This window comes from Magallana gigas, chromosome 7 (assembly GCF_963853765.1).
Source record: "Magallana gigas chromosome 7, xbMagGiga1.1, whole genome shotgun sequence".
NCBI lineage: Eukaryota > Metazoa > Mollusca > Bivalvia > Ostreida > Ostreidae > Magallana > Magallana gigas.
This window is the reverse complement of record NC_088859.1, coordinates 26576844-26602401: the sequence shown is the minus strand read 5'-3', so window position 1 is coordinate 26602401 and position 25558 is coordinate 26576844. Positions and strand designations below refer to the sequence as shown.

At 33.4% G+C, this 25558-nt stretch overlaps 2 protein-coding genes across 2 annotated transcripts; one reads left to right on the top strand and one right to left on the bottom strand.

Annotated features, from left to right (window-relative positions):
• Positions 1 to 170: 170 nt before the first annotated feature.
• Positions 171 to 11701, bottom strand: LOC105332635 (bone morphogenetic protein receptor type-1B). The gene is made up of 11 exons (XM_034456361.2): positions 11576 to 11701; positions 9455 to 9627; positions 9068 to 9188; positions 8626 to 8734; positions 8117 to 8252; positions 7368 to 7560; positions 6760 to 6951; positions 6401 to 6506; positions 5392 to 5567; positions 4803 to 4939; positions 171 to 3731 (listed from the first exon to the last, which is right to left on the bottom strand). Exons 1-11 carry the CDS (start codon positions 11694 to 11696, stop codon positions 3549 to 3551), a joined length of 1647 nt encoding a protein of 548 aa, XP_034312252.2. The 5' UTR covers positions 11697 to 11701; the 3' UTR covers positions 171 to 3548.
• Positions 11702 to 12991: 1290 nt separating this feature from the next.
• Positions 12992 to 16335, top strand: LOC105332634 (tripartite motif-containing protein 3-like). Its single transcript, XM_066067353.1, has 2 exons — positions 12992 to 13069; positions 14184 to 16335. The coding sequence occupies exon 2, from the start codon at positions 14184 to 14186 to the stop codon at positions 15903 to 15905; it is 1722 nt and encodes a 573-aa protein (XP_065923425.1). The 5' UTR covers positions 12992 to 13069; the 3' UTR covers positions 15906 to 16335.
• The last annotated feature ends 9223 nt before the right edge of the window (positions 16336 to 25558 follow it).

The following is a 25558-nucleotide window of genomic DNA, read 5'->3' as shown; positions in this document are numbered from 1 at the left end:
TTTTTTTTTTAATCCAGCTTTACTATAAATGTACTACTTTACTTTGTCCCTGCATTACTTTTATAGTGAAATACATGAACTTGGACTCACTTGCCCCAAAATGCATCTTCTAGTGACAATTGTAATCTCTCTTTTCAAGAAATTTCAACACAGGAAAAACCAAAAGATCCTTGTTCAGTTGTTAAAAGATTTAATGACATTTTTTTTATACAATATGGCCCATTAGAATCCAGCTTGAGGCTAGATTAACATTAAATGTTACAACATTTCTGGGTTTTTTAAAAACATCTACAATTAATATATATAATACATGATTTTTACAAAATAATAACTATCTATAATGAGATTTTGTGACAATAAAACAAAAAACAAAAACAAATGGTGATAATTTTTTTTTTGTTCCTGGTAGGATCAGCAATAACTGCAATTGTCTTCCACAAGTCTGGATGTTCAGTATGGGGGATATGCTAATGAAACCAGCAGATTAGTCTTCAAAAATGTTTTTAAAACATTATTCATTAAAAAATATATGATATCTATTTTTTACCCCCAATGAAAGTGAAATCACACACATTACAACCAGTACAAACATGTAAGTGAGCAATTTATAACTTTCCCTACTGAATGGGTTGTCTTCCCTGATGCAAAAACAAAATTTTGACCTAGGATGGTGCATTTTGGGAATAATATCAATGGTTGCATACTAATCTGGTTGGCAATCAGAAAAATAGATATCCATCTGCTTACAATCTATTAAAGTGAACAAATTGTTTAAAAGATCTCTATTCAAATGATGTGATGGAATAAAGTTTACTGGTATATGATATATTGTTGTGACTGAAATCTTACATCTTAATATACTTATACTTATTAAAAAAAATTTCTTAATGAATTTGCCATTTGGATAAAAAACAAAACTTTTTTGTTCAAAATACCTTGTTCATGTCCAATAATATAAATGGAGACACAAATATATTGTGAAAAAGGCAATATCAATACATGTAGTTGCAGTTAGGGTAAATAGGCATCCCCTGACTGAATGAAAGCAGTTAAATTTCGTAAGTGTGTTTGTGTAAAAGGACCTGGTGGGTTTGGGGCTTGTACATGTATGATGATTAAGATGAAGTGAGGTAAAAATATCTGTAAAACATACAATATGCACTAGAAATAAACGTACACTGCCACAACAAAATCTAAGATCTATTCTTTGATGTATGTACAATATGAATATATATATATGTCTCAATAAATCACAAAGCACTGGCAAATAATGAACAAAACACAAAGTAACACATGATTGAAAAAGACTGATATGTGTTTGACCAAAAAATTAAAAACATAATTTTTTTCAGGATATAAATGAGTGTACAGTTGTCACGAAAAAACAAGTCACCACAACAAAACAAACATGATTTTAAATTCATGTACTTTGTAGTACATGTACATTTGTTTGTACTTGTTTATGATGGACACACAATTTCTATGGTGCTTTGCACATTATCATTTGAAATCTTAAAATATATATCTATAACTACATGTAAACAACACAACAGTCCTGTGGGATCATTAGGATTCTGGGTGGATCAATTTCTTTGGGATTCATGGGTACCTCTTACCTACGAATTTACATCCTCAACAAATTCATCATTTTTTTTATTCATGCAAATTCATGATATTACCTCCCCATGAAAAACACTGATTCCTCGGTATACTATACTTAATCACATTTCTTATATTAAATATAAGTAAAGATTCAGGTTTTTATCTGAACAGCAAAATGAGGGATGCTTTTCTAAGTTAACATATAACCAGATCAGTTTCATCACCTTTCACACACATGCTTTACATGAATTTTGTATCAAAGAAAAATTCACTAGATATTGACACACTTTTTATGCATAACAAAAAAGCAGTTGAAAGAAAATCAAGAAATGTGCATCTAATGAAACAACTAACAAGTGAGGGCATAGAAATAAACTGAAAAACAAACTTACAGTACTTGGATTTTCTCATGACATCAAACTGAGGTATAGATTACATAATGTGAATGTAATTTGATGTTGAAAACAATTCAAAAGTGTTATCAAGTAAAATTTATGAATGGACCGTTTTCACTTTTATTGACTGACTCAAATCTTGAAGAAGAAATGTTTTATAATATCCATAAGTGGTTGTTTTAAAAAAAGCAATTTATGTAGGTGAACTTTTTCAAGAAAATACCAATTCTTGTTTTTTTCTGAATATATTTTTAACAAAGAAAAAAGTTAATAATACTAAATGGTATAAATGGCCATTTTAAGTCTATAAGAAATAACACCCTAACATTTTTTTTTATCTAAAACTCTGACATACAAATACATTCACCCCTGTGATACTCTTCCAAGTAATTGTGATGCATTACACATGTACTATTAGGTGGGTGTGGTATAGAACTTGTCTGCATTACACTGTATAGAAAATAAGTAAAACAAATAAATATCTGACATGATAAACTCACAGAAAAATGGACTGGTATATATTGATATATATATGTACACACAACCTTCAACATGTAAATGCTCTTACTGCATTGAACAAAAAAACTTATATAAAAAACTATGAAAATGAAGTAGTTGATATAATTAATGTTTTTTGATTTGAAATGTTAATACAAACTCTGAGTGACTAGAAATGAGAATTGATAATTTTACAACAAAACAAAAATAAAATTTTGTGATAAATGGTCAGAGCCACCAACAGAATTTGAAGCTCTTAAATACAAAATCTTGTTTAGTTAATACCATAACATTTCAGACCTTAAGCAGAAAGTATTTTTTTTAAATTGGTGCCTCTGTCCAGGATACTAATTTGACCCTGTAACGTTGCAATTTATAACATTGAAGTGGTGGCTCCTGAGTAGCTGCTGCCAATGGTTTATAAGGAATGCAAATCAAACTCTTAGCAATATTTGATATAGCACAGCTGTTTAAAAAGTTGAACATTAATTCTATACACATTTAAAAATATGATTATATAAGACTCACTTGCTTTTTAAAGCAGTCAAATTTTGTGTCCTTGTTAAAACCATAATAAACTTAGAGATAACATTCATTTCTACCATTAGCTCTAAAATTTTCATTACAAACATATAAAAAGCTAGCATTTGATCAAACTAAAAGCACCACTACACAATGTCAGCAAGATCGGCCTTATCACATACTGTTCACAAGAGGTTAACAAACACTTATTCATCTGAAATGAAGTGGCATGACACAAAAAAACATAATGCCACAAAACTTCCCAAACAAAGATGCTTGTCAAAATAAACGAGCGACGAATAATATTCGTTAACAAAATTGCAACACCGGATTTATCGCTGCATCGTTTTTTTTTCAGTAAGTGCACTCATAAATGGCACCAAATAGTTATCCCCTTTTTTCCCTGCGATGGATTTCAACAAAAAAGGGGGCTTTTTTATTAGATGTTGCCATGGTATTCTTTAAGACAACAGAGCATTGTCTGGAGGTCAGTCAGGTCATATTGACCGTTGACCTTATTCATTCTCCACCTCACTCACTATTCTTGATTATGTTTGTAATTTCGGTGATTTTTTCCGCCTCATCCAGCTTCACGCTTTTGTTCAGCTGTAAAATAATACCCCCCAGTGTCTTTTTCACGCGCAGGGCTGTCAGCCTGGCCCCGGGGTTGTGACTCCAACACTCCCTCATCAGGCGGGCCATCATTTTTAAGTACTGCAAGAATGAAAACAAGTTTTTGATAGCAATACACGTCATACTGGTATTACATGAACCAGTATAACAACAAAAAAAGACATATTCTTTCCTCTTAAAAATCAAATTGTATGCTTTGACATATACTCATTATTGATCAAATCAAAATAAAATTACTCAACATTATTTTCACCATCCACCAAAAAAGAAAAGAATGAACCTAAGCACATTTAATAACTAACTGCCCAACCATTATCCTAATTAAATACTATACAAAAATTGACTGGGGTTGAGGGCAACATTGATTATATTAGCCCCAGAGGGACGAAATATTGCCCGACGCGAAGCGGAGGGCAATATTTTCGTCCCAAGGGGGCTAATATAATCAATGTTGCCCGAAAACACAGTCAACATTTGTTTTGTTATATGAAGAAACAAACCAAAATTTAAGAAATTAATTGAAAACAGATCGCCGTAATTTTCTCAGCTCAACAAAGAATTCAGGAATTCAATTTTGTGCAAAGTTCATTTCCAAAATATCCTCAGCATCAAACGGTCACTTGTGATATTCTGCCGACCGTAAGAATTATCAGACAGGTGTTCTACCTGATTTTACTTCACAGTAATTCGCAAATCCTTATATCCGTTATGATAGCAAACCGTCGCATTGCGCGTTCGTCGTTAACTTGCCTTGACTGACTGTCTATTATGACGTCACTTTGTTTTGGAGTCGCGAAGAATTATTTACGTCACCGTTTACGAATCAACAAATCAGAGGCGATTATTTGAAATAGAGGGAATGTTCTCTAGATATTATTCCTAGCCGGTCAATATCTAAAATATAATGACCGGTCAATATTTTTCGGACGAGCTGATATTACAATTATTGACTATTCGTCTATATAGAGTTATAATGTGAGAATATACTACTGAATATAACAATATATTTTATTTATACCACTGGTCCATTTTAAATACAACTGCACAAATACTTTGAAAGACAATTTTTTTTTAAAATGTACATGTATAGAGTCAATAGCATGTAAACATTGCAGGAAAAACTTTGAAAATATCAGCACATCAAGTGTTTACCTCATTAGACGACCATCTGTTGGGAAATCCTGGCCTCATCTTGTCCACACAGACGATCTTCTTCATGGCCTCATAGCTAGGATCAGTATTCGCAGGAATGGTCTCAAAGTATGGAGGTTGGTAATCATCAGCAATTCCTACAATTTTAAGAATAAATAGTTAATCCATAACAAAAAGATCACAGTTTTTAAAATAAGAGGCGTTTTTATATACATGCAAAATAACAATACACATTTACATGACAAGATTCTTGTAGATTCTTTCATTGAGATCATTATGTAATGAATTCTTGAAATTCATCTCATTGCTAAACACAAACTTATTAAAGAGGTTTAAAAACTACTCCAGAATTAAATAAGTAAAATCAAACAAGTGATGTTTTAAATCTGAAATTCGACAGGTAGGAATCTGACCCAATATTTCCCTATTTTAACCTTCAAAGCAATAATTAAAATAATACCTTCATATTGAAATGTCATATCGAAATACATTAACCTCAACAAAAATATAATTTTTAAAACAGTGCCCACAAACAACAAGCTTAAAAGTGCAACCATTCTCAATTGATTGCTTCATTAACAAATTGTACCATTAGAAATGCATCTCCTTGCAATCTCCCACAACACCAGCCCGAAGGCATAAATATCAGCTTGTTTGTAGGCATCGAAATGGTCTCTGCGGGTTGAGCTATCTAGCAGTTCTGGAGCCATGTAACGTTTGGTTCCTTGTCTAGAGGTTGGGGGCAAGTCTACCTCATTAGACTCGCTGAAAAACAGAAAATTAAATTCATTTCAAAAATTCATTGTTATAATGCCAGTTCGACATTAGTCATTAACTAAAAGCCCTCTCCTTTTTTTGAAATACACCAGGGCCATAAAAAATTCAGTTAACATTTTCCCTTAAGATGATCACATATAGTATCAAATTACATGATTTGAAAAATAATACAGTTTGATTTTTTTTTTACCAGGTAATTATGAAAATATTTACCATTTTATAATACATTAAATACACAGATGAAAACTTGGCTGCAGGTCTGTAGCTCCCGGTCTGAAAAAATGCAGATGGACGACCTGGGTGTTACAGTGCCACCCACTGAAAAAATTGTGTATTTATTGCTCACAAAAACTTGCGCTAGTTTTGAACTGATTAACCTTATTTATAGGAAAATTCTGTAAAAACAAACTTGCTCTAAACAAAACAAAACTTGCCGAACACTTTCACCGAAGCACTCTACTGACTCTGGAAAATCAATATGTTAAATTTACATTGAGATCAAGAGTCGCCATTTTCCCATGTAAACAAAGTACATCACTTCACTTCATCTGATGGTGTTTAAAAGACTATCAGAGGCAAGTAAAGAGACGATATCATTAGTAAATTGCAGGAAGAATTTAATGGTACTAATTGTTTTCACAGAATTTGCATATAAATAAGGTTAATCAGACCAAAACTAGTGCACGTTTTTGGGCGCAATAAATACATGTGTGTATATACATTTTTTTCAATGGGTGGCACTGTAGCATCCGAATTTTTTTTCAGACCCGGAGCTACAAACCTGCAGCTAATGAAAACTTATTTATAACATGCATACTGACCTGACAAATCTAACAGCAAGGCCCAGGTCAGCTATACAACAACTGCCATCAGCCTTCACCAAAATGTTTCTGGACTTGATGTCCCTGTGAGCCATCGCTGGTTTTCCTAGGGAAAAAAAAATATTTAAAATAAATCCTCTATCAACTTTAGGTTAACCATTTTGTTTTCCTTGTACTCTTCAAGGTATCAAAGCAATTAAACTTAAATAAAATTTTACATAAATCTTCATATGAATCATCAAACAATAATGAAAATAATGCCTTCTTCACCCTGTGCTCGAACAAATCACACTTATAACCCTAAGCTAAGTTTTTTTCTCTGTACAAATATCTTGCTCAATAAGATTCTGCGGCTTTACCTTTTGTACCAAATATTTCTGAGTGTAGATGGCCAAGGCCACAAGCTGCACTGTGACACATCTTGAGCATGTCCTCCACATCGAGCACGTTTGTCTGGAGGAAGTCGTAGAGCGAGCCATTCTCGTGATACTCGGTGATCAGGAACAGCTGAGTCCAGGACCCCGTCCCCTTGATGTCTGAGGCAATGTACCCTGGGTACAGAAAACGAGTGGCCTTGTGAAATGAGCATCGCTTTATTTTTTAAAATCATTTATGATATTGATATTCATTGATCACTGCCACAAATCTTAACTTATTTCATATAAATCATGAATTTGTTTTTTTCCCTCTGCTTTATCAACATTTACCTATAAAAACCTCCAGCAATATAAATGTTTATTTGTAACCTTTGACTCTTTTTGAATCAAAATTTTAAAAGAAAGAAGAAAGGAAGCAAACTCTGTAATTTTAAACAGCTCAATAAAATCAAAATGAATTCACTTCCACTTCTTTTTTTGTTCATGTACCCATGTCATTGATGAAAAAAACCCCAGTATTTCCTCTTATATCTTAGTTCTTAAAATTATTTTTTCCATTGCTATAAGACTAGCCATATAATACTACTCACCCAGGATCCCATCATGTCTGAGCAACACTGACTGGTAAAGCTCTGTTTCTCTTGCCCAGCTACTCTCCTCTGTCGTAAAAAATATCTTAACGGCCACTTCCTCCTCTCTCCAGAGTCCTTTCCAAACCTCTCCGAACCGCCCTTTCCCTAGACTCTTCACCAAGTGAATGTTTCTGGCTATTGTTCTCTGAATCTAATGTCAAAATAATCAGAACATGAATACATACAGTAAAACACAGTTATAGCGAACACGCTTATAATGAATTGAATTCCCCACGACTCTATTTCATGTTGTATACTTGACGGATTACACTTATAACGAAGTAAAATTGCCCGTCCCTGGGACTTCGTGATAAGCGTGTTTTACTGTACTTTACTTTTTTTTCCAAAAAGTTATTCAATACTTGTTAACCCAAGGATATCAAGCCTTTACCTACAAATTACAACCTGACTATTAGTAATACACTGACTGGAGAAGGGATGCTTGAAAACTCTAGGGCTCTATAATAATGTTAAAACATAATGATCTTCCAAGTGAGTCAGCAGTGATCTTTTTAGATAAAAGTATATTTTTATCAAAGGTCCAACTTTGAATAAGATTTTTCTTTGCTTTCCATTAAATTCAGTGCTTTTCATTTCCCCCAATTCTTGCCATTCTGACCTGCTGTAATTTAAATTTGGTTTCAAAAGGCTTACTATCAAAGTTAATATGGTTATTAACTAGTATACTAGTATATCAGGTTCCCTACCAGTGTGGGGGGTCCAGATCCACAGCCAGAGGACTGGTCAATCAGCCCCTTTGTGGAGTCCGACATGAAGGAATCACTCTGGTCCTCTTGATCCCGCATGAATGGCTCTTTTTTGTTATTTTCTCTCTTTCTATACCTACGAAGTACCGGTAGTAAAGATTATTCAATACTAATGAACGGAAGAATAAAGAATAGATTCCATTAGTCCACCCCTCCCCTTCTCCTTAAATATTTTTTGGGAGTTGCTTATTGAGCACTTATATTGTCTTGCATGTTATTAATTCATTACATGAACACAGTACCAGATAGTCTTGATTAAACAACCAAAATGAATAGATATGGTTTTACAAAAGCTTACAGCTAATCACTTACAATGGAATCATAAAAGATTGTGGATACTGTTTTCAAATTTGTTGATTTTTGGGGTCTCCTTGTCCTTTTATTTTGAAAATGATTCCAAATAACTACATGTAAATAGAGTTAATCAAAATATATGTACCATTACCTACCTTATATATAGTAGAGAGACAACCAATAGAAATATGACAAGGCAGGAGGAAATGGACAAGATCATAACCAGCTGTGTGGGGTTTATCATCTCATCCTGTTCAACATGCACTGAAAAAAAAACGAAATATATTTTGAATGAGTTTTTTTTTGCCACTTTCCTACACTCTGAAAGCCTGCATTTCTTAATCAAGTTTTCACACACCAAATTGCAAGCCAAGAGATGATTTGCATTGTGCTCAGTTTAGAAGGGTATGGATAGGATGTTGGGTTATTTTGTGGCTTTTATTGTGAGGAAGGGGTTTACTTGAAAACTGTATGTGGGCTGACAATCAATAGAAACAGATAGGCTAATTATCTTTGATGATAGAATAACTATCGAAATGTCTAAATGCCCTAACTCAGCTATTAGATTAATAATGTTTCACAGAGACCTAGGCTTACCAGAATTCAGGGTGTTGTTATGTTCCACATATAAAGGATCCAGGAAGTCGTTGCAGTAATCTTCATCATTACAGCACTCTACTGTACGGGGCAAGCGGTGAGGAACCAAATGGCCTTTACACTAACAAAAAATGTATCAATCATTTTTATCATTTCAGGGCACCAAATATCCACCACAGATATAAGTTTCTGAATATTCTACATTACAAGTATAAAATCCTTTAAGCTGACTTTAAAATATCACACATATAGCAAATTTTAAATTTTTAACAAATAAATATCATGATGTGCAAAATGCTTGAATTTTATGTATTCTAAAAAGACAAAAGATGATATGCATGAAATATTTCTAATTATATTTAAGCATTGTGAAATCATTTCTGTTACCTGTAGTATGCTGTTTTCTTCCTCGGACATACACCCCTTACTAATGATTTCCACTTGCTCACCATTTTCCACCACTAATCTTAGTCCAGTGAAGCACTGGAATTTTGCAATGCATGTGTCATTGACTGCATTAGGATGGCATGGGGAGCATCTGCACTTCAATACTCCTTCACCTGACAAGAATAAACAGTTTGTCATAAAATGATTTGTGATTATTTTGTGTGCATCAAAACATTAAAAATTTGTTAGTAATGCAGTAACCTTAATCCATTCATAATTCCTTGTCTTTTAAATGACCTTTCTATAATACAAGAATTTAATTAAAACATGTGTAACATGCAAGTCAACTATCAAATGTACCGGTAATGCTTTGTAATGGGATGGTAGAAAAATCAAAATGTCAGACCAGACTTAAATATGAACTTTCTTGTCAGGTGCTCTACCCACTAAGCTATCTGGTGCCGGTATTCAAACCAGTCTGTCTGTCACATTCCTCCCTTCTTAATGGATCTTCAACCTTGAAGATCAACCCAGGCTCTTTCCCCTGGCAGGAGTTAAGCTGTCATTTCTAGGATTTGGCATAGCACCAAATGTAACAGGATGGGAGATCAGACAGGAATGTAATAAACCCTGAATCTCTGAATTTCTAGTCAGGTGCTCTACCCGGGTACTACTAAACAGAGAACTCTAGAGAACTTTAGAGAACTCTAGAGAACTCTGGCGATTTTTTCATATATATAAAGTATTAAGAACCTATTGCATTTTATATGATAAAAAAAGTTGTATTTTAGTCAAAATATATATTTAAAATATTTGGATTTAAGAAAATATTAATTATTTCACGCAAAACATCAAGTTGGGGGAGACTAAATTATTCAAAGGATCTCGATCCCGAGCAGTTTACAAGTCCATTAAAATGTCTCTTTTTTAAATTCTTTCAACATTTAATATAATTCTTAATATGGATTTTATTTAAGGTTAATTATATTTTATAATTTGTAGGTAGTGTCTTTATTCTCCGTTTGTGATTTTTGTTATGATTTTAATTAAGATACTGACATTTTGCTTGTCGTCAACTAGTTTTACCTGAGTGTAATAAAACAACTCTTCTCCATGAATATGCTTTATAGATGGACAACCGAAAGAATATCCGAGATCTACTATGGCACAATTCTGGTGTGGTTACACATAAAGATACTAAGAGTTTCAGCTGGGAGTTGCCAATTGAAATTTAAGAGTCATTCGTTAAGTAAAAAGCAAGATGCATTTTTTCTGTACAATAATAATAACGTACGTAAGTTGTTATAATTATAACAACAGAATATGATCATTGAAATGTGATAGCTTAATATATATTATGTTGTGTTTTTACGTGCATTATTATACCAATGGCTTGAGGTAACAATGTCTAAATGATATTAGATCGGGATCGGAGTTTGACGATCACGCCGACTAGATTTCCTTCGGGAATTTGTCTTTAATTAGTTTAAAATCAACTTTAATGAGTTTATGTATGTAGTATAACATGTCACTGAACAGATACATGCATAATAAAGCATTTATTAGCTCTTTTAAATGAAAAAATCCAAGAGTTCTCTAGGGTTCTCTAGAGTTCTTTAGAGTTCTCTGTTTAGTAGGACCGGCTCTACCCACTGAGATATCTGGTGCCGATATTCGAACCAGTCTGACCGTCACAGCTTCATTATTGTTGTCAAATCTAACTTATGAACAAATCCAAATTAATATTTTCAACTGTCTTATGTCAACCTACGATATAAAACACACGATACACATATCCCGTTGTATAAGTTGGCAATAATTTTGTTGATAAGGGTTACACATGTCTATGTAACAGTAAGCCAAGGTGCAGTACTATCCATATGTTGTCTCGTACAATACTTACCAATGACAATCAAGACGTAAATATCTTAAAGCGTGAATATAAATACTGATTTCTTAAACTGAATGAAATTTAGTTATTAAAAAAAATATGTATTGGTCTTTGTTTACAGAAGTACAGCATGACAGGGGATAAATTCGTCAAAATTTCACTTGTGTTGTCAATTGTACTCAATTTTTCAAATCAAACTCATAAATTGTAATAACTTTGTTCATACTTACAACTAGATAAGAACAAAAGTAATGTAATAAATGAAATTATGACGTTCAAGTCTCGAAGTCGCCAAACTCGAACCGCCATATTTATTTCTTTCGTTAACAACCTTGACATTAGCTGTTCCATTTTCCTCCCCGATATTTCAGTAAGGCGTACAGGGAAACGTCGCGTTAGGTGGTCGTGGTCTGTATCGATTTCTTTTTTAAAAAGAGCTCTGTATAAAAGCACAGGAGAATATCAAAATTTAAAAGGCAAAATATCAGGAATTTTCTGTACTACTAATATTTATAAACAAATCATATCTTGAAATATTAGGCAAATCTGATGGTTAATATGTTGACAACCCAGCATCCTTTCAAGAAATAGTAAAATGTATTTTTTGCCCTTTCCGCTGCCCATATTAAGTACGAGTTTTTCACGGACTTGTAAAAAGCGGAAAAAGTGCAAAAAATGCTTAACAACAGGTTGGAATGGTCTGTTTGGAAACTTTGATCCAAATAGCTAACCTATATATATAGCTTTACTACTATACATACATATCTACATGTCAGTATAAAACAAATCGAAAAACACTGGGATTTTTTTTTTATTACCTTCATAAAGTGTTTTTTTTTTTGTATTATTACTCCGTTAATTTTATTTTTTAGTAACATAAGCAGTGCATCAATAATGATTTTCGTTGGAAAACAAAATTAGTAAAAGTTGCTTTTTAAAATTTGGAAAATATATTTCACATTTTAAGATTATTCAGAATTGTTTTTCTAAGTACTATAGCTACTAGAAGAATTTGCGTATATGAATGATATATATTTATTTCATTCTTTTATTAATTTAGTTCGAGGTAAAACAAATGAAATTAACGAATAAATAAGGCTAACGTTTCTATATCATGTGGTATTAATTTATTGACAATGAAAATTAGATTCCATAAATATTGATAAAAATCAATAATTTATCTAGGAAAAAACGTTTTACTATTGAATACCCATATCGTAGTATAAGGTGGTATATTTAGCTCTACCATTGAAAACGGAATTAAACGTTTTTTAGTGTCTAGTGTCCATAACAGGCACTCGTTTCTGGTAAAATTTGCCTCATAGTATAGGCCGAATGTTATAAAGTTATTGTTATAATATATAGGGTAAAACTTTTATTACAGAAAAAAACACCGGTGTTGTCTTTGTATGATGAAAACTATGGTCTACTTCTTTAGAGAAATCATACAACATAAACGAAAAACATCAATTTTTTTTTTAATTCCAGGAACGCCAATGTTTACTCGATGGCCCACAGAAATGTTTATGAAGTTTACATGCTCTCTCTCATTCTCTCTCTCTCTCTCTCTCTCTCTCTCTCTCTCTCTCTCTCTCTCTCTCTCTCTCTCTCTGTTTGTGTGATGTCATGTAATCCATATCAAGGAAGTAAATTACTAATCTCGTGAAGTCTCGTTTAAATCTTGCATTCCAATGTCTGTCGTGTGAACTTTGTCCATTGCACAGGTAAATAATTAGGTATTTTATAATAAGGAAAGAACAAATTACAAAATCAAATGTGTAATAAACTGTATATGGCTTTGAATGATAAAACTGAGGTAGTATAACTACTATAAGCTAATTTTCGGAGCGACTACGTTCGAAATCAACTATTTTAAAGTAACAGGTGCTCGTACATGAACGTGCCCATACATGTACTCCGCTCCATAATATAAGAAAAACCTGTCCCTGTGAATAGAAACTGCGACAGAGACGCTGTATTTAAGTAATTTTCAATTAACATATGATGTGTAAAGAAATAAATTTTAAAAATGATTAACAAAAATATGAAATGGGGGTGAATATGTATGTCAGTAGGTAGAGGTCCAAGTTGCGTAGTGGACAATGCACTCGCTTCCCACCGCTGCGACCCGAGTTCGATCCCCGTGATCGACTATGGTTGTATGTGTTAGGGTATGGCGGTCGCCCGCTTGGACACGTGGGTACACTCCGGGTACTCCGGCTTCTTCCCACAACAATGAACCCCTCGCACTGACATCCGTGCCAACGAGAGATATTAATATAAGTTGTAGAACTTGTTTATCAATCGTTGTAAAATAAATTAAGTTCAATTCAATTCATGTATACCTGTGGAACAGCTCAAATGGTAAATGGTAAAATAAAAACATGTTGGGGAAAATATTATTTCAGTTTTATATAGTGTCAAGGTGTCTTTTTCTTTTTCTTTTTAAATATAAAGCAAGGTTTAAGCATGATCAATTCTTAGCAAGATAAATTTTAATGTGGAAACACTATATCAGACAACTGAAATCTAGCTATGATATATATAAACAATTTTTCTCAGCTTCCATCCTCACAATGTCAGGGGTCCTGAGTACACTCGTGGCCATTCTCACAATGTCAGGGGTCACGAGTGGACTCAGGACCCCTGACATTGTGAGGATGGTACCTATAAAAAAAAACCTTTTGATTTGAGCCACCAAGAATTTATAATGGTTCTTGGTACAAAAATACAATATATATATCCAAATTTTTACTCTGTTCTGGATGACTTGCACAAAATATATCAGCCATGCTATTGTTAACTGAAGAACTATATTTCAATAAACAATCTTTACAGATGGCATTTTCCAAATCCCAAATACCATTCACAGCCCAGCACTACTTGGTGTGTGGTACTGAAGACTGTGAGAAAAACTGTCAGTTTTACTGCAATCCTTGTCACCGACAAATGTGTGAACAATGCAGAGATGAACATCAGAAAAGTCCGGATACCAAGAACCATGAAGTGGTCCCTTACCAACAACGCCAAAGACCACTTCCAGAAGTTAAATGCCAAACCCATGTAAACCGATATGTAGACATGCTTTGTGAGCAATGTCAGGTTCCTGTTTGTTCCAAATGTGCAATGAAAGACCATGGCAGACACATATTTATAGATTTAGAAACAGTGTATGCAGAAAAATGTGCCATTTGCCTGAATGAAATCAATAAAATTGAAGAATATTTCCTCCCAACTTCACAGGATTTGCTTAAATCCACAAAAACAGACTCTACAGAAATAAAGAAGATTATGGAAAGCATACGCACATCCATGAGGGCCGAAGCAGAGTCTCTTAAAAGTATGGTGGATGCCGTGACATCAGATAATATAAAACAAGTCAATGAACAAGAAAAGTCTCTCCTTCAGCTATTAAATTCCCAAGACAAAAAGTATAATGATTACATTTCTAATCTTAATGAACTTGTAAAAAAGTGCCATGGCTACCTTTCTTCTAAAAATCTTCAAATCCTTATGAATGAAATTACAAAGAATCTTAAAATAGACCCCATACCAGAGACCACCAGACTAGTCCCTCCAGTATTTACTGCTGGTCAGTACAGCAAGGAGGATATTACCAAACTACTGGGTAGAGTAACTGTTCCTGACACTAAACCAGAGATCAGAAAAATAAAACCCATGGAGATTGCCTCGACACAAATAAAATATACAGGAGAACAGAGGAAACAAGACAGAGAGAAATCTGACATGAAACAAACACTGTCTCTGTCTTCCTCTGTCACCAATGTCAGGGAGTACACAGTACCAGGTGTTAACAGTGTACGTCATATATCACTGGGTAAATCAGGCAGACTCTGGGCCAGTGATGATCGCGGTAACCTTGTCCAAATAGATCTACAGGGGAATCAGCTACAGAAGATATCAACCAGTGGTGGACATGGCTACCACACAGTCACACAGGACGGGGATCTGATCTATACAGAAAAACACAACAAAGTCATCAATAGGATAACAGTGGATAATACAATCGCTGAATTCATTAAAACAGGAAACTGGAAACCATTCAGCATATACTCCTCTCACATCAACGGGGACATACTGGTGGGGATGATAAAGGATGGAGAGGCTAAAGTCACCAGGTACAACAAGACAGGAGAGGAAATACAGAACATACAGAGGGGCGACATAGGACAGAGACTGTATAATTATCCACGCCACATCACAGAAAACATCAATGGTGATATCTGTACATCAGACATAAACAAACAAGCTGTAGTGGTGGTGAATAAATCAGAAAAACACAGGTTCTCCTACACAGGTCGGGGGTCAGGGTTTTATCCCTATGGTATCTGTACTGATCTTCTCGGTCACATCATTGTTTGTGATGGTTATAATATCAAAGTTGACATCATCGATCAGGACGGTCAGTTCTTGTCTCTACTACTAACTAAACAACAAGGAATGGTAGGTCCTCGTAGTCTGTGTGTTGATGATGAGAACAATCTCCATGTGGGACAATATACCAGAGACACAGTGACAGTGTACAAGTATCTACAGTGATCATTATCTGGTTCTGATAATGTGCTAGAATGAATTAGTATATTGTTAATAAACTGGATTTTGTGTGATAACTTATTTAATAGTTGCAATTTATATTATAAGTTATTGTGTTTTCATTTTTTTTTATTTCATAAAAGCAGTACACATTACTGGTACTGTCAAGCTTCTGTGACGATATACTAGTATAATATAAGCTTAGAATATAAGCTTAGTACAAGTACATTAAAAAGAAAATTAACAAAATATTCTTGGGGGCAGGAAAAGATTTATAAAAAATGAAACAAATTAATATATTCTTGCTTTTTGTGCAAATATTATATACCTAGAAGTCTTTTATATAACTGGTACTATTATACTGGCCAGATGCAAACTTGTTGAATAATAAAGGCTAATTTGACATACTCTCCAGTTACTGCAATCTTTCTACCGATAAGTAAGACAAAGGTTTTCATATTTCCCCTTCTCACCTTCATATGCTGCTTTATTTATTTATTGATCAATTATTGTTATTTATTCTGATTATTTTTATTTATTAAACAAACTGTCGAAGGTCAAATTCTAAAGTTTGTTTGGAAAATTATTTCCATCATGTCTTGCTCTCACCACTTCAAATTTTTCACCAGATCCAGGTTTTCAGAAATAAGAGCAAGTCAATTTATTTAAATACAAATTGTGTGATAAAATTATCAATTTGTTTATGCTGTAAGGTGCACATACTTTCTATAACCCCGTAATGACTTAATTATTCCTTTTCATAGATTTTTTTTAAATCGTATCAAACTGTAATCCACTATTAAGTGTGATGAAGTTGTGCAAGCATTTTAAAAGGAATTGTCATGTTGTAAATTTTGTATTTATTGCCACCCGGTAATTTCAAATTTTACAACATGACATTGTTATTGATTTCTGCAACTATGATTTCCATTCACTCCACAAAAATGAATAAGGGATAATGAGCCTAAAGTTTTCTAACCAATCGGATCAGCCTGTCTGGCCAGTTAGAATGATCATTATTAATCACACGTACAAGAAATTTTGGAATATACTCTGAATTCTGATTATTTAAGTCCACGGGACAGAGGACTACAAAAATTTAACTTATAGCATAACATCAAATCTAAGGCAGACGGTTATAAATAAATTTTTATTTTGTTTCTTATGTCTTAATTGATGGAGTTGGAAAGCTGAATAACGCTGGATAAACGATTTAGAGTAGATGTCATTTAGTATTTCCTTTATTCCTTTGAAAAATAAAAAATGTAAAACAATTTCATCAATTCTGGAATTTTATAACAACCTTATAAAAACTTGCAACAGGTTTACGTAGCATCGGGGGAGGCCCAGACTTTACCCCACTTCATTTGTAACCAGTAACAAGGCACTGATTTCTGGTGACAAAAGTAACATAACCTATGTCAAAACTGTTTATTTTCTTTCCGCTAGATGGTTTAATTTCATCTAGTAACAATGATTATATAACAGCTATATTCAAATCAAAGCCTTATTTTAAAACAGCTTCAGCAATTATTATATTTTTAAAATTCTTTGACATGTAGTTGAGCTTGAGTTTGAAAGCATTTCTGATTAATTACAAAAATATGTAAATGGCCAGATTCATTGCTGAATTTAGTTTACATAATTATATTACCCAGTAGTTTGAAAAATTGAGATGACAATTAATGTTATTCGTTGATATAAAAGTTGAAAGTGAATTACATAATAAAATACATGTACATGATGTTGGTAAGCTAGTCTGAAAGCAAAAATATTAAGTTATAGTCACCTAATAAGAAACTTTGACTTACACTATACTAAGTAATAATTTCAGTACTGTTGATTTCTGTTTGTAGGTTGTCAATATTAGCTGTTGTGATGTCGTACCTACAGAATCCTCAACCAATGACTCCACCTTGGTAATCAAAAGACACAGTGTTGTAAAGAAAAGGGTCAGAGCAAGAGAGGAATGGGCCATTGAAGACAAGAAACTGTGCCTCGGAATCAGTTCAGTTGAAAACACTACTTTGTATCAGGAGTTAGTTCAATCATTTGAACCTCTAGTGGGATTCTTTTTTGATAATAACATACAATTACATATTATCTATTTTACTATGTCTTTATCATAATGCATTATTTTCCATGTACAAAAATGATTATAATATGTGAGGATTTATAAACTGTAGAATATTTGAAAGGTATGAATGTTTTTTTTCCTTTGTTTTAGTTATGCATTTTTGTGTGCAATACTTCAATAAATCATGATCTATATGTAAAGTCTTCATTTATACTGGTTTAAAAAGGTACATTAATGTATAATTATATATTCTTAACAAATATTTTTACATTACAAATATGAAGATACGTAAACAGTAAAATCAGTTATGGTGAAGACCCAGGTGATTCCAGTGGATTTACCTTGCTATAATTTTCTATACATGTATCTGTACAACAAATTCATATAAAAAGATTGCAAATTTGGTATATTTGTTACGAAAATGAATTCGTGCATCTGCACATTCGGGATTTGGCTTCATGTGTACAGAATGTTTTGAGATCTTAAATAGGAGAGATTAGAAGCATTCTTGCAAGGAACACAAAGTAAGTGTAGTTAAGAGGGTTACGGGCACGTACACAGAGGAAGAGAAGAAAGAATTTCAGAAATTCCAGAAATCTTGGGCGCAAGACTTGAAACCATTCATGCGTGAAAAGAACCATTTGCATGGAACCGCCCTCTACTTTGTACAAAAAGAAAAAAAGAGTCTCCTTAGCGAACAAACCAGGGAGTAAGGGAGATGCTGGCAACAACAAGCCTCCTACCAAACAAGTCACATAAACGGCTTGCTCGCCACCAGAAGAGATCCAACAACAAGAGGAAGCTGCCATCATCGTCCCTCCAGCCGTAGATCCTCTTCCAACAGCCGCACATGAAGTTTCACCACCCTCTGAGGCCCCAAGCAATCCGGCTAAGGATCCAGAACTGGCCGTCACTTCTGCCAGGAGACGACATATGTCATTCTCTTCATCCAGTTCATTGTCATCCAGTTCATTATCATCATCCAGCTCATCATTCAGTTCCAGTTCATCTTCTGATAATTCTTCTGCTCCAACAACATTTTCCAAATCTAAAGACCCTCTGCTAGAAATCTCTGAAGCCATCACCACCCGGTACACCATTGACGAAGTGCCTGCACCCACCTACACCCCAACAGAAAAAAACGAAGTTCCATTAAGAATCTTAGCACAGTGTCAAACAAAACGAATCATTCTAAACGTTGGAGGAAAGAAATTTGAAACAAGCATCCCAATACTTATCTCAGTGCCAAATGGTTTAATGGCCGACATGGTTGCACCTGGAGCCCCAGTGAAGGCTTGCAGTACTGAAGGCGTTTTTTGTTATTTCATTGACAGAAATCCCCGATTCTTCGACTTCATCCTTGATTTCCTTAGAGATCCAAGTAGCTTTCACAAAATTGTACCAACAAACCGCCAGGTCCTCGGTTCTCAGACAAATTCATGTTGAGGCGGAATATTACTGACTTCCTGAGTTCTGCTAGATCACTGTGAAGAAGAGCATGTCCGCATTGTGGGACGACTAAAGTGAACATTATTAATCTGATAATGTCATTTACATGTGGAACGGTTTGTAAATTATTAATATTGTGTATGAATTTTATATTTAATTTTCTATACTTTGTTGATGAATTGTTCAATTGTTGTTACATGTGATATTGTTTTGTTATAATGAATTACTATGAACATATGAATGAATATTGAACAAACCATCATAAATTGTGTTTTATGAGAAAAATTCACTTACCAAAAGTTTAATAATGAGTCCCATTTGGGAGACCCACAAGTTGCAAATAACATCCCGGGTTTATAAGATAAAGCCCAACATTGGTATAATATAATTTATATAAGCGGGATACATGATATTAAAATTGCCATCTTGTGACGTAGTGTCTTAAAAAGTATAAGTCTGGGTCTAGTGAGGTACCTTAAAGGGGCATGGTCGTGATTTTTTTTTTTTCAAATTCTATTTTTATGTTTTTGTTATTTATAATGCTTTAAAAATGCATTTCTAATGATCAAATAAAACTTGAGAGTCATTCGTAGAGTTATAAGCAAGATACAGGGCTCACGATTCTTTGTCATGTGAACAAGGCTCGTGCCCTGTTTTTGTTTACATAGGTTCAATATACCAGTAAAAAATATTTTTCTAGCCTATTTGTCTATCTTTTCATTTATTTTAAGCATATATAAACAGTTTCTAACATTTTACACATTCGTTTTAGGTTTAATACTGAAATTTTTACTTCAACGCTCAAAATATAAACATGCAAACACTAAATGTTTACATAGCAAAGAATTTCAAGCTCTGTAACTCATTTATATCTCGACAAATGACACTCAAATTTTGGGTTGCCTTAAAAAATGCCTTTCTGAAGCATTGTAAATATTAAAATCGGAAAAATAATTTTTGTCCAAAATCGTGACCATGCCCCTTTAACAAATCTTTTATAACAAAATGGGATGATGAATTTCTACATAGGAATATATAGAGAAAATCTTCTTCTCAAAAAATATTAGGCCAGAAAAGCTGAAATCGGAGTGGAAGCATCCTCAGATAATGCAGATTTAAGTTCTTTAAATCGTGGTCCCTGGGGGTAGGGCGGGGCCACAATGGGGGATGAATTTTTACATATGAATATATAGAGAAAATCTTTAAAAATATTCTGGGAAAGTTTTCATTCCAAAAAGCAGTAACTTGTGTTAAAGCACGGGTTGTGCAGATTAAAGTTTAATCAAACCATGATTCCCTAGAAAAAAGTGAGGCCATAAAGTGTTTTTTTTGTTTTTTTGTGGGAGGGGGGGGGGGTATATAGGAATAGAGAAAAATCTTCTTACAGGTACAACAACAAAAGGGGCTTGATATTTACCAAAAAAATATGTGGATAGAAATTGCTAGATTTAAGATTTTATTTTAGCAAGATCTACTGTACTTAATTGTCAAGACATTTTGATTTGGATAATATAATGCCTATTTGATCAGAGTTAAGGCAATTGTTGCTTAGGCGAGCAATGTGGCCCCTGGGCCTCTTGTTTAAGCATTACTGCTCCATTTAAATTACTCCTCTTTGCAAAACAAGAGGCATATGGGCCACATCATTCACTTACTATTGCAAACTAGTTTTACTGTATAAAACACAAAACAGTGACTCTTTAAAATTTTGATTATTTCATTTACATGTACTTCAAAGGATGGAAGAATGTGTGGGAAGGGGCCAGCTTTTAAAAGATTTCCTCAGAAGAAGGAGAAGTATATATGTGTACTTAGTGGCTTTAAATTTTCCAACATATAAAGAGACTCATCAACATCCTATTTATTTCGCATTCTAATTAAAATGAGACTTGTAAATCCTCTCTTCTACGATACACTATACAAGATTTATTTGGCTGTAAAATACCTAGTATTCAACAGTCACTATGGCCAGAAACCCTTTAATATTAATACAATAATTTAACCCATTTAATGCCTGGTGTCTAGCTGCAGGTCTGTAAAAATTCAGATGGACGACCTAGGTTCTTCCAGATTGTCCATTCGAAATTTGTCGGAGCTACAGAACTACAGCTAGACTTTTGCCATATTCAATGTGACAGCATTGACCTAATGCAGCAGTGCATAAGAACCAATACATTTATCTTTTCTTAATATATATTTGTGAGTACGGTAGTTGGTATTCAAATGCAATACAAGTTTGTATTTCAGTAACCTCATGAACAACCAAAGCTGTGTTTGTTGTTATAGCTAATTCATTAGGGATCATTGTTATGTGTTAAAGCATTCTTGCCCTATTTGTGTTACTCCACTTTGCAAAACAAGAGGCCTATGGTCCACATCACTCACCTGAGCAAAACTTTCTTGACCAAGTATACTACTGTATAAAACACAATACAGTTATTCTTTAAAATTTTGATTATTTCATTTACATGTACTCCACAAGTATGGAAGAATGTGGGGAAGGGGCTAGCTTTTAAAAGATTGCCCTTTTCTGATACATGTATTTTAAATTTGTAACATCAAAATCTACAGAACACCACCCGACGACTGTTCCAATACGTAAGATATTAGAGTGTGTGTATGTAATGCCAATGTATGTTGATTTTAGATTGTGTTTGTATTGTAAGAAACAGTTGATCTTAGTTTTATCCTCATTTATTTGGCAATAAAACAAGAGCCTCTGCATTCTTCAGAACAAAAAAGTTGGTTTACATCCATTTCTTATTATGAACTTTGAACTCTCATTGGGGTTCAATCATTAAATGGGGATATTCATACATGTGCAAATTGATTGAAACTGGCAGGTTTCTGATTTGATTTTGTCAGTGGCTGTATAAATATATCTGGATTTCCTCAGGAGAAGGGGAAATATACATGTGTACTTAATGGCTTTAAATGTTCCAGTATATAAAGAGACAAATCAACATCCTATTTAAAGTCATTGGACCACACAACTTTCATAGTTTCGGGATCGGTGTGTATTTCTCCGTTTTTAAAACATTCGTCAGGAAACACATTTTTACTTTCTGGTCCTAAACGCTTAATATAGTTCCAAAACTTGTTAGGGTCATGAGTGTGCACAGCTGAGGATTCGATATCGATAGATAATTCGGTTCTGTACTTTCTTTCAAAAAACGAATTCTTTTGTCAAGAGTGTTTTGGGCCACTTTGTAATCATGACGAAGGACTCTTTTGTGCCTTTTTCTTTTGATTCACATTTTAAATATTGTTTTTCCTTGTTATGAATGTTTTTCCACAAGTCGGTAAGTTCATCATTCCAGTATGGTTTGTGGAAACGCAATTTTTTTCTGACTTTATTTGATTAGTCACATTTTGGAACTGTTTCGGCCATCTCCCCGATGATTGTATCACAAAAGTCGTCGTAGACCTTGTCGATTTGGTCTTGTATTTCTTGACACATCTCTGTTTTGGAAATGAGATCTAGAATTGCATTGCGGGTTCTTTCTGTGTTCATAAAATTTGCGGGAATGCGTCGTAGGTTGTAACGCTTTTTTATCCCTATTTTGTTTTCATTTACAGGAGGATTGCAAGTATGTAAAGGTACCTTAAGTTCGAATGTTATTGTTGCGTGTTCTGGTGTTTTACTCTTCTCCCCCAGAAAGTTTGTTAAATAGTATCGCTCAACTATGTCATTACAACTTATTATTCGGAAGTTTTCGCAAAGTAGGAAAATATCATGAGGGACGCAAATATAATCAACAACTGGATGCCCACGAGTTGGGAGAGACGTGTATCCTGTCGATTGGTATGTTGCTGTTCGATTGAAGGATTCAATATCTTGTTTATGAATATCTATATCATCGGGGCTGCTGAACTTGGTTTTCATTTACTTTGAGTTTGGTTCATTAATATAATATTATACATGTATCTGGTTCGTTTATATTTTGAGTAAAGTTATTTTCATATCATATTAAGAAATTAGGTAAGTTTAATTCTTAATGTAGAGGTCAAATTCAAACTATTAAAACCCAACGTCAAGTATTCATACATAAAAGGCCTAAATATAATACTCCGCACTGACCTGGTACTCAACAAGTATAAAATGTACTAGCTAATGAGTAAAATATTTTTCATGCATGGTAGAATGCAGATGTACTGTCATAAATTAACATACACCGTGTATACATGTGTTTCTTTGTATATTTATATGAAATTTATAAACGTGTGTGCATATGTGCTTGTGGGTGTGATAAAGCACGAATTTGTTCATTACAAAGAGGTGTGAAACATACGTTTAATTTCCAGATTAGGAAGCAGAATTTATGTTGTATGTTGTGCCTATTTAAAAGGACTTGGGCACGATTTGGCTTAAAATTTTCAAATTTTATTTTTCCATTTTCAATGTTTATACTGATAAATATAGAAGTTTTTAATGCTATGTCAAAATTTGAAAGTCAAATATCAAGTCAAAAGCAAGATACAGAGTTCATAATTCTTTGTTTTGTAAACAAAGCTCGAATATTGTCATTTTTTACATATGTGTTGTATTGGTGTAATTTTCAATCAAATGTATCTTTCTTTTGTTGATACTAGTATTTATGAAGATATTGAGTTAGTTTAAATTGTTTTTTACAAGTCATTTTGTCTAAAAAAAAAAAAAAGGTATATCTCGACATTACATATTTTGTAAACAACTATAAGACTCGAGCTTTGTTTACATAACAACCAATTCTTACCTCTGTATCTTGCTTGTAACTTGACTTTTACGTTCAATATTTTGGTATATCATTTAAAATGCACCAGTAAACCATTTTATGTTTAAAAATTAAAAAAAAATTAAATTTTTGATCTCAAATCGTGTCCAAGTCCCTTTAATCCCTGAATATAAAAATAAATGATATTATGTTTCGCCTGTGTGTATTTTCGAGAATATGCGAGTTTCCCCGTTTTTTTTCCCTTCCTTTGTGCGTATGTTAGAGAAGGGGTATTATGATCTGTGGCAACGTTCTTAGAAAAAATTACGCACTTTGAAAAAACTGAGTTAAAATTGGGACCAAATCAACGCACTTTGGAGTAAATGTTTCAAATAGGAAAAAGAAATACGCTTTGTTATAAATTAAGTACAGTGATATTGAAATAAAAACGAGCGGGTCAAACAATAAATTTCTCCAATTGTCTGTTAAAGAATCTGTAAGTGTTTCAACATAAACCCTCTTTTCAAATTCTAATCAAATAAATCCCTTTATTATAAAAAATATTACATGTACGTTGACAAACATTGAACTATTTTTAATTTAAAATAAGCATTAGGGTGAAGGTTTTTTCTCTCACTGATTCTCTAAAAGATCATATTGTTTTTGATAACCATAACTAACCTATCCCTTTTTCACATCATGTTTGTTTATATTATAATAGGAAAGAAGAAGTGGAATACACTTGAAGGGTGTCAGTTATTTCAAGAACACTGTCTAAAGTTCTTAGTAGAAGGTACAGTGAATCTGACAACACAGCTCTGATATGATAAATTCTAAAATGTGTCATTATGAAAATGTATGAAATAATGTCATTATTTTGATTGTAGAGAACTTGTGAGTCACATGCGTTGAGCGACTTTTTCCACAAAAGGAAATTTAAAGTTTTCCTTTGATTTGCTACGTTTATGGTGATGAAAATTCATTGGATGTACCACTTAATGTGCTTGCAAGTCACTCCACTTCTCGTCCAGTATACATGATGTACTCACAGAAAGGACATAAACCCAAATTACACAAAAGTATTTGCTTGGAAAATGCAAAAATTAACATTGACTGAATCCTACCATATGTATTATATGACAGTGTTGATGTATTGGTAACTGAACTGATGACTTTCAATTAATACACATTTGTTTAAAATTTTTGTTTGTTTATTTTTTTCCTCCCTAGTACGTTTTAAATTTTCATGTGATGTTAAACGTAGAATTAATTTTAAACAGCCTAAGCACATGAAATTGAAGCCTTTTGAAATATGTTATACATGATCTCCCTTACCAATAAATGAATTGTATAATTTTCGTTTGTGGCATAGCCCAATGTACCAGATAAGAAGTAAATTTGCTGCATACACAAAAAAGGAAAATGCAGTTGCTAACCGA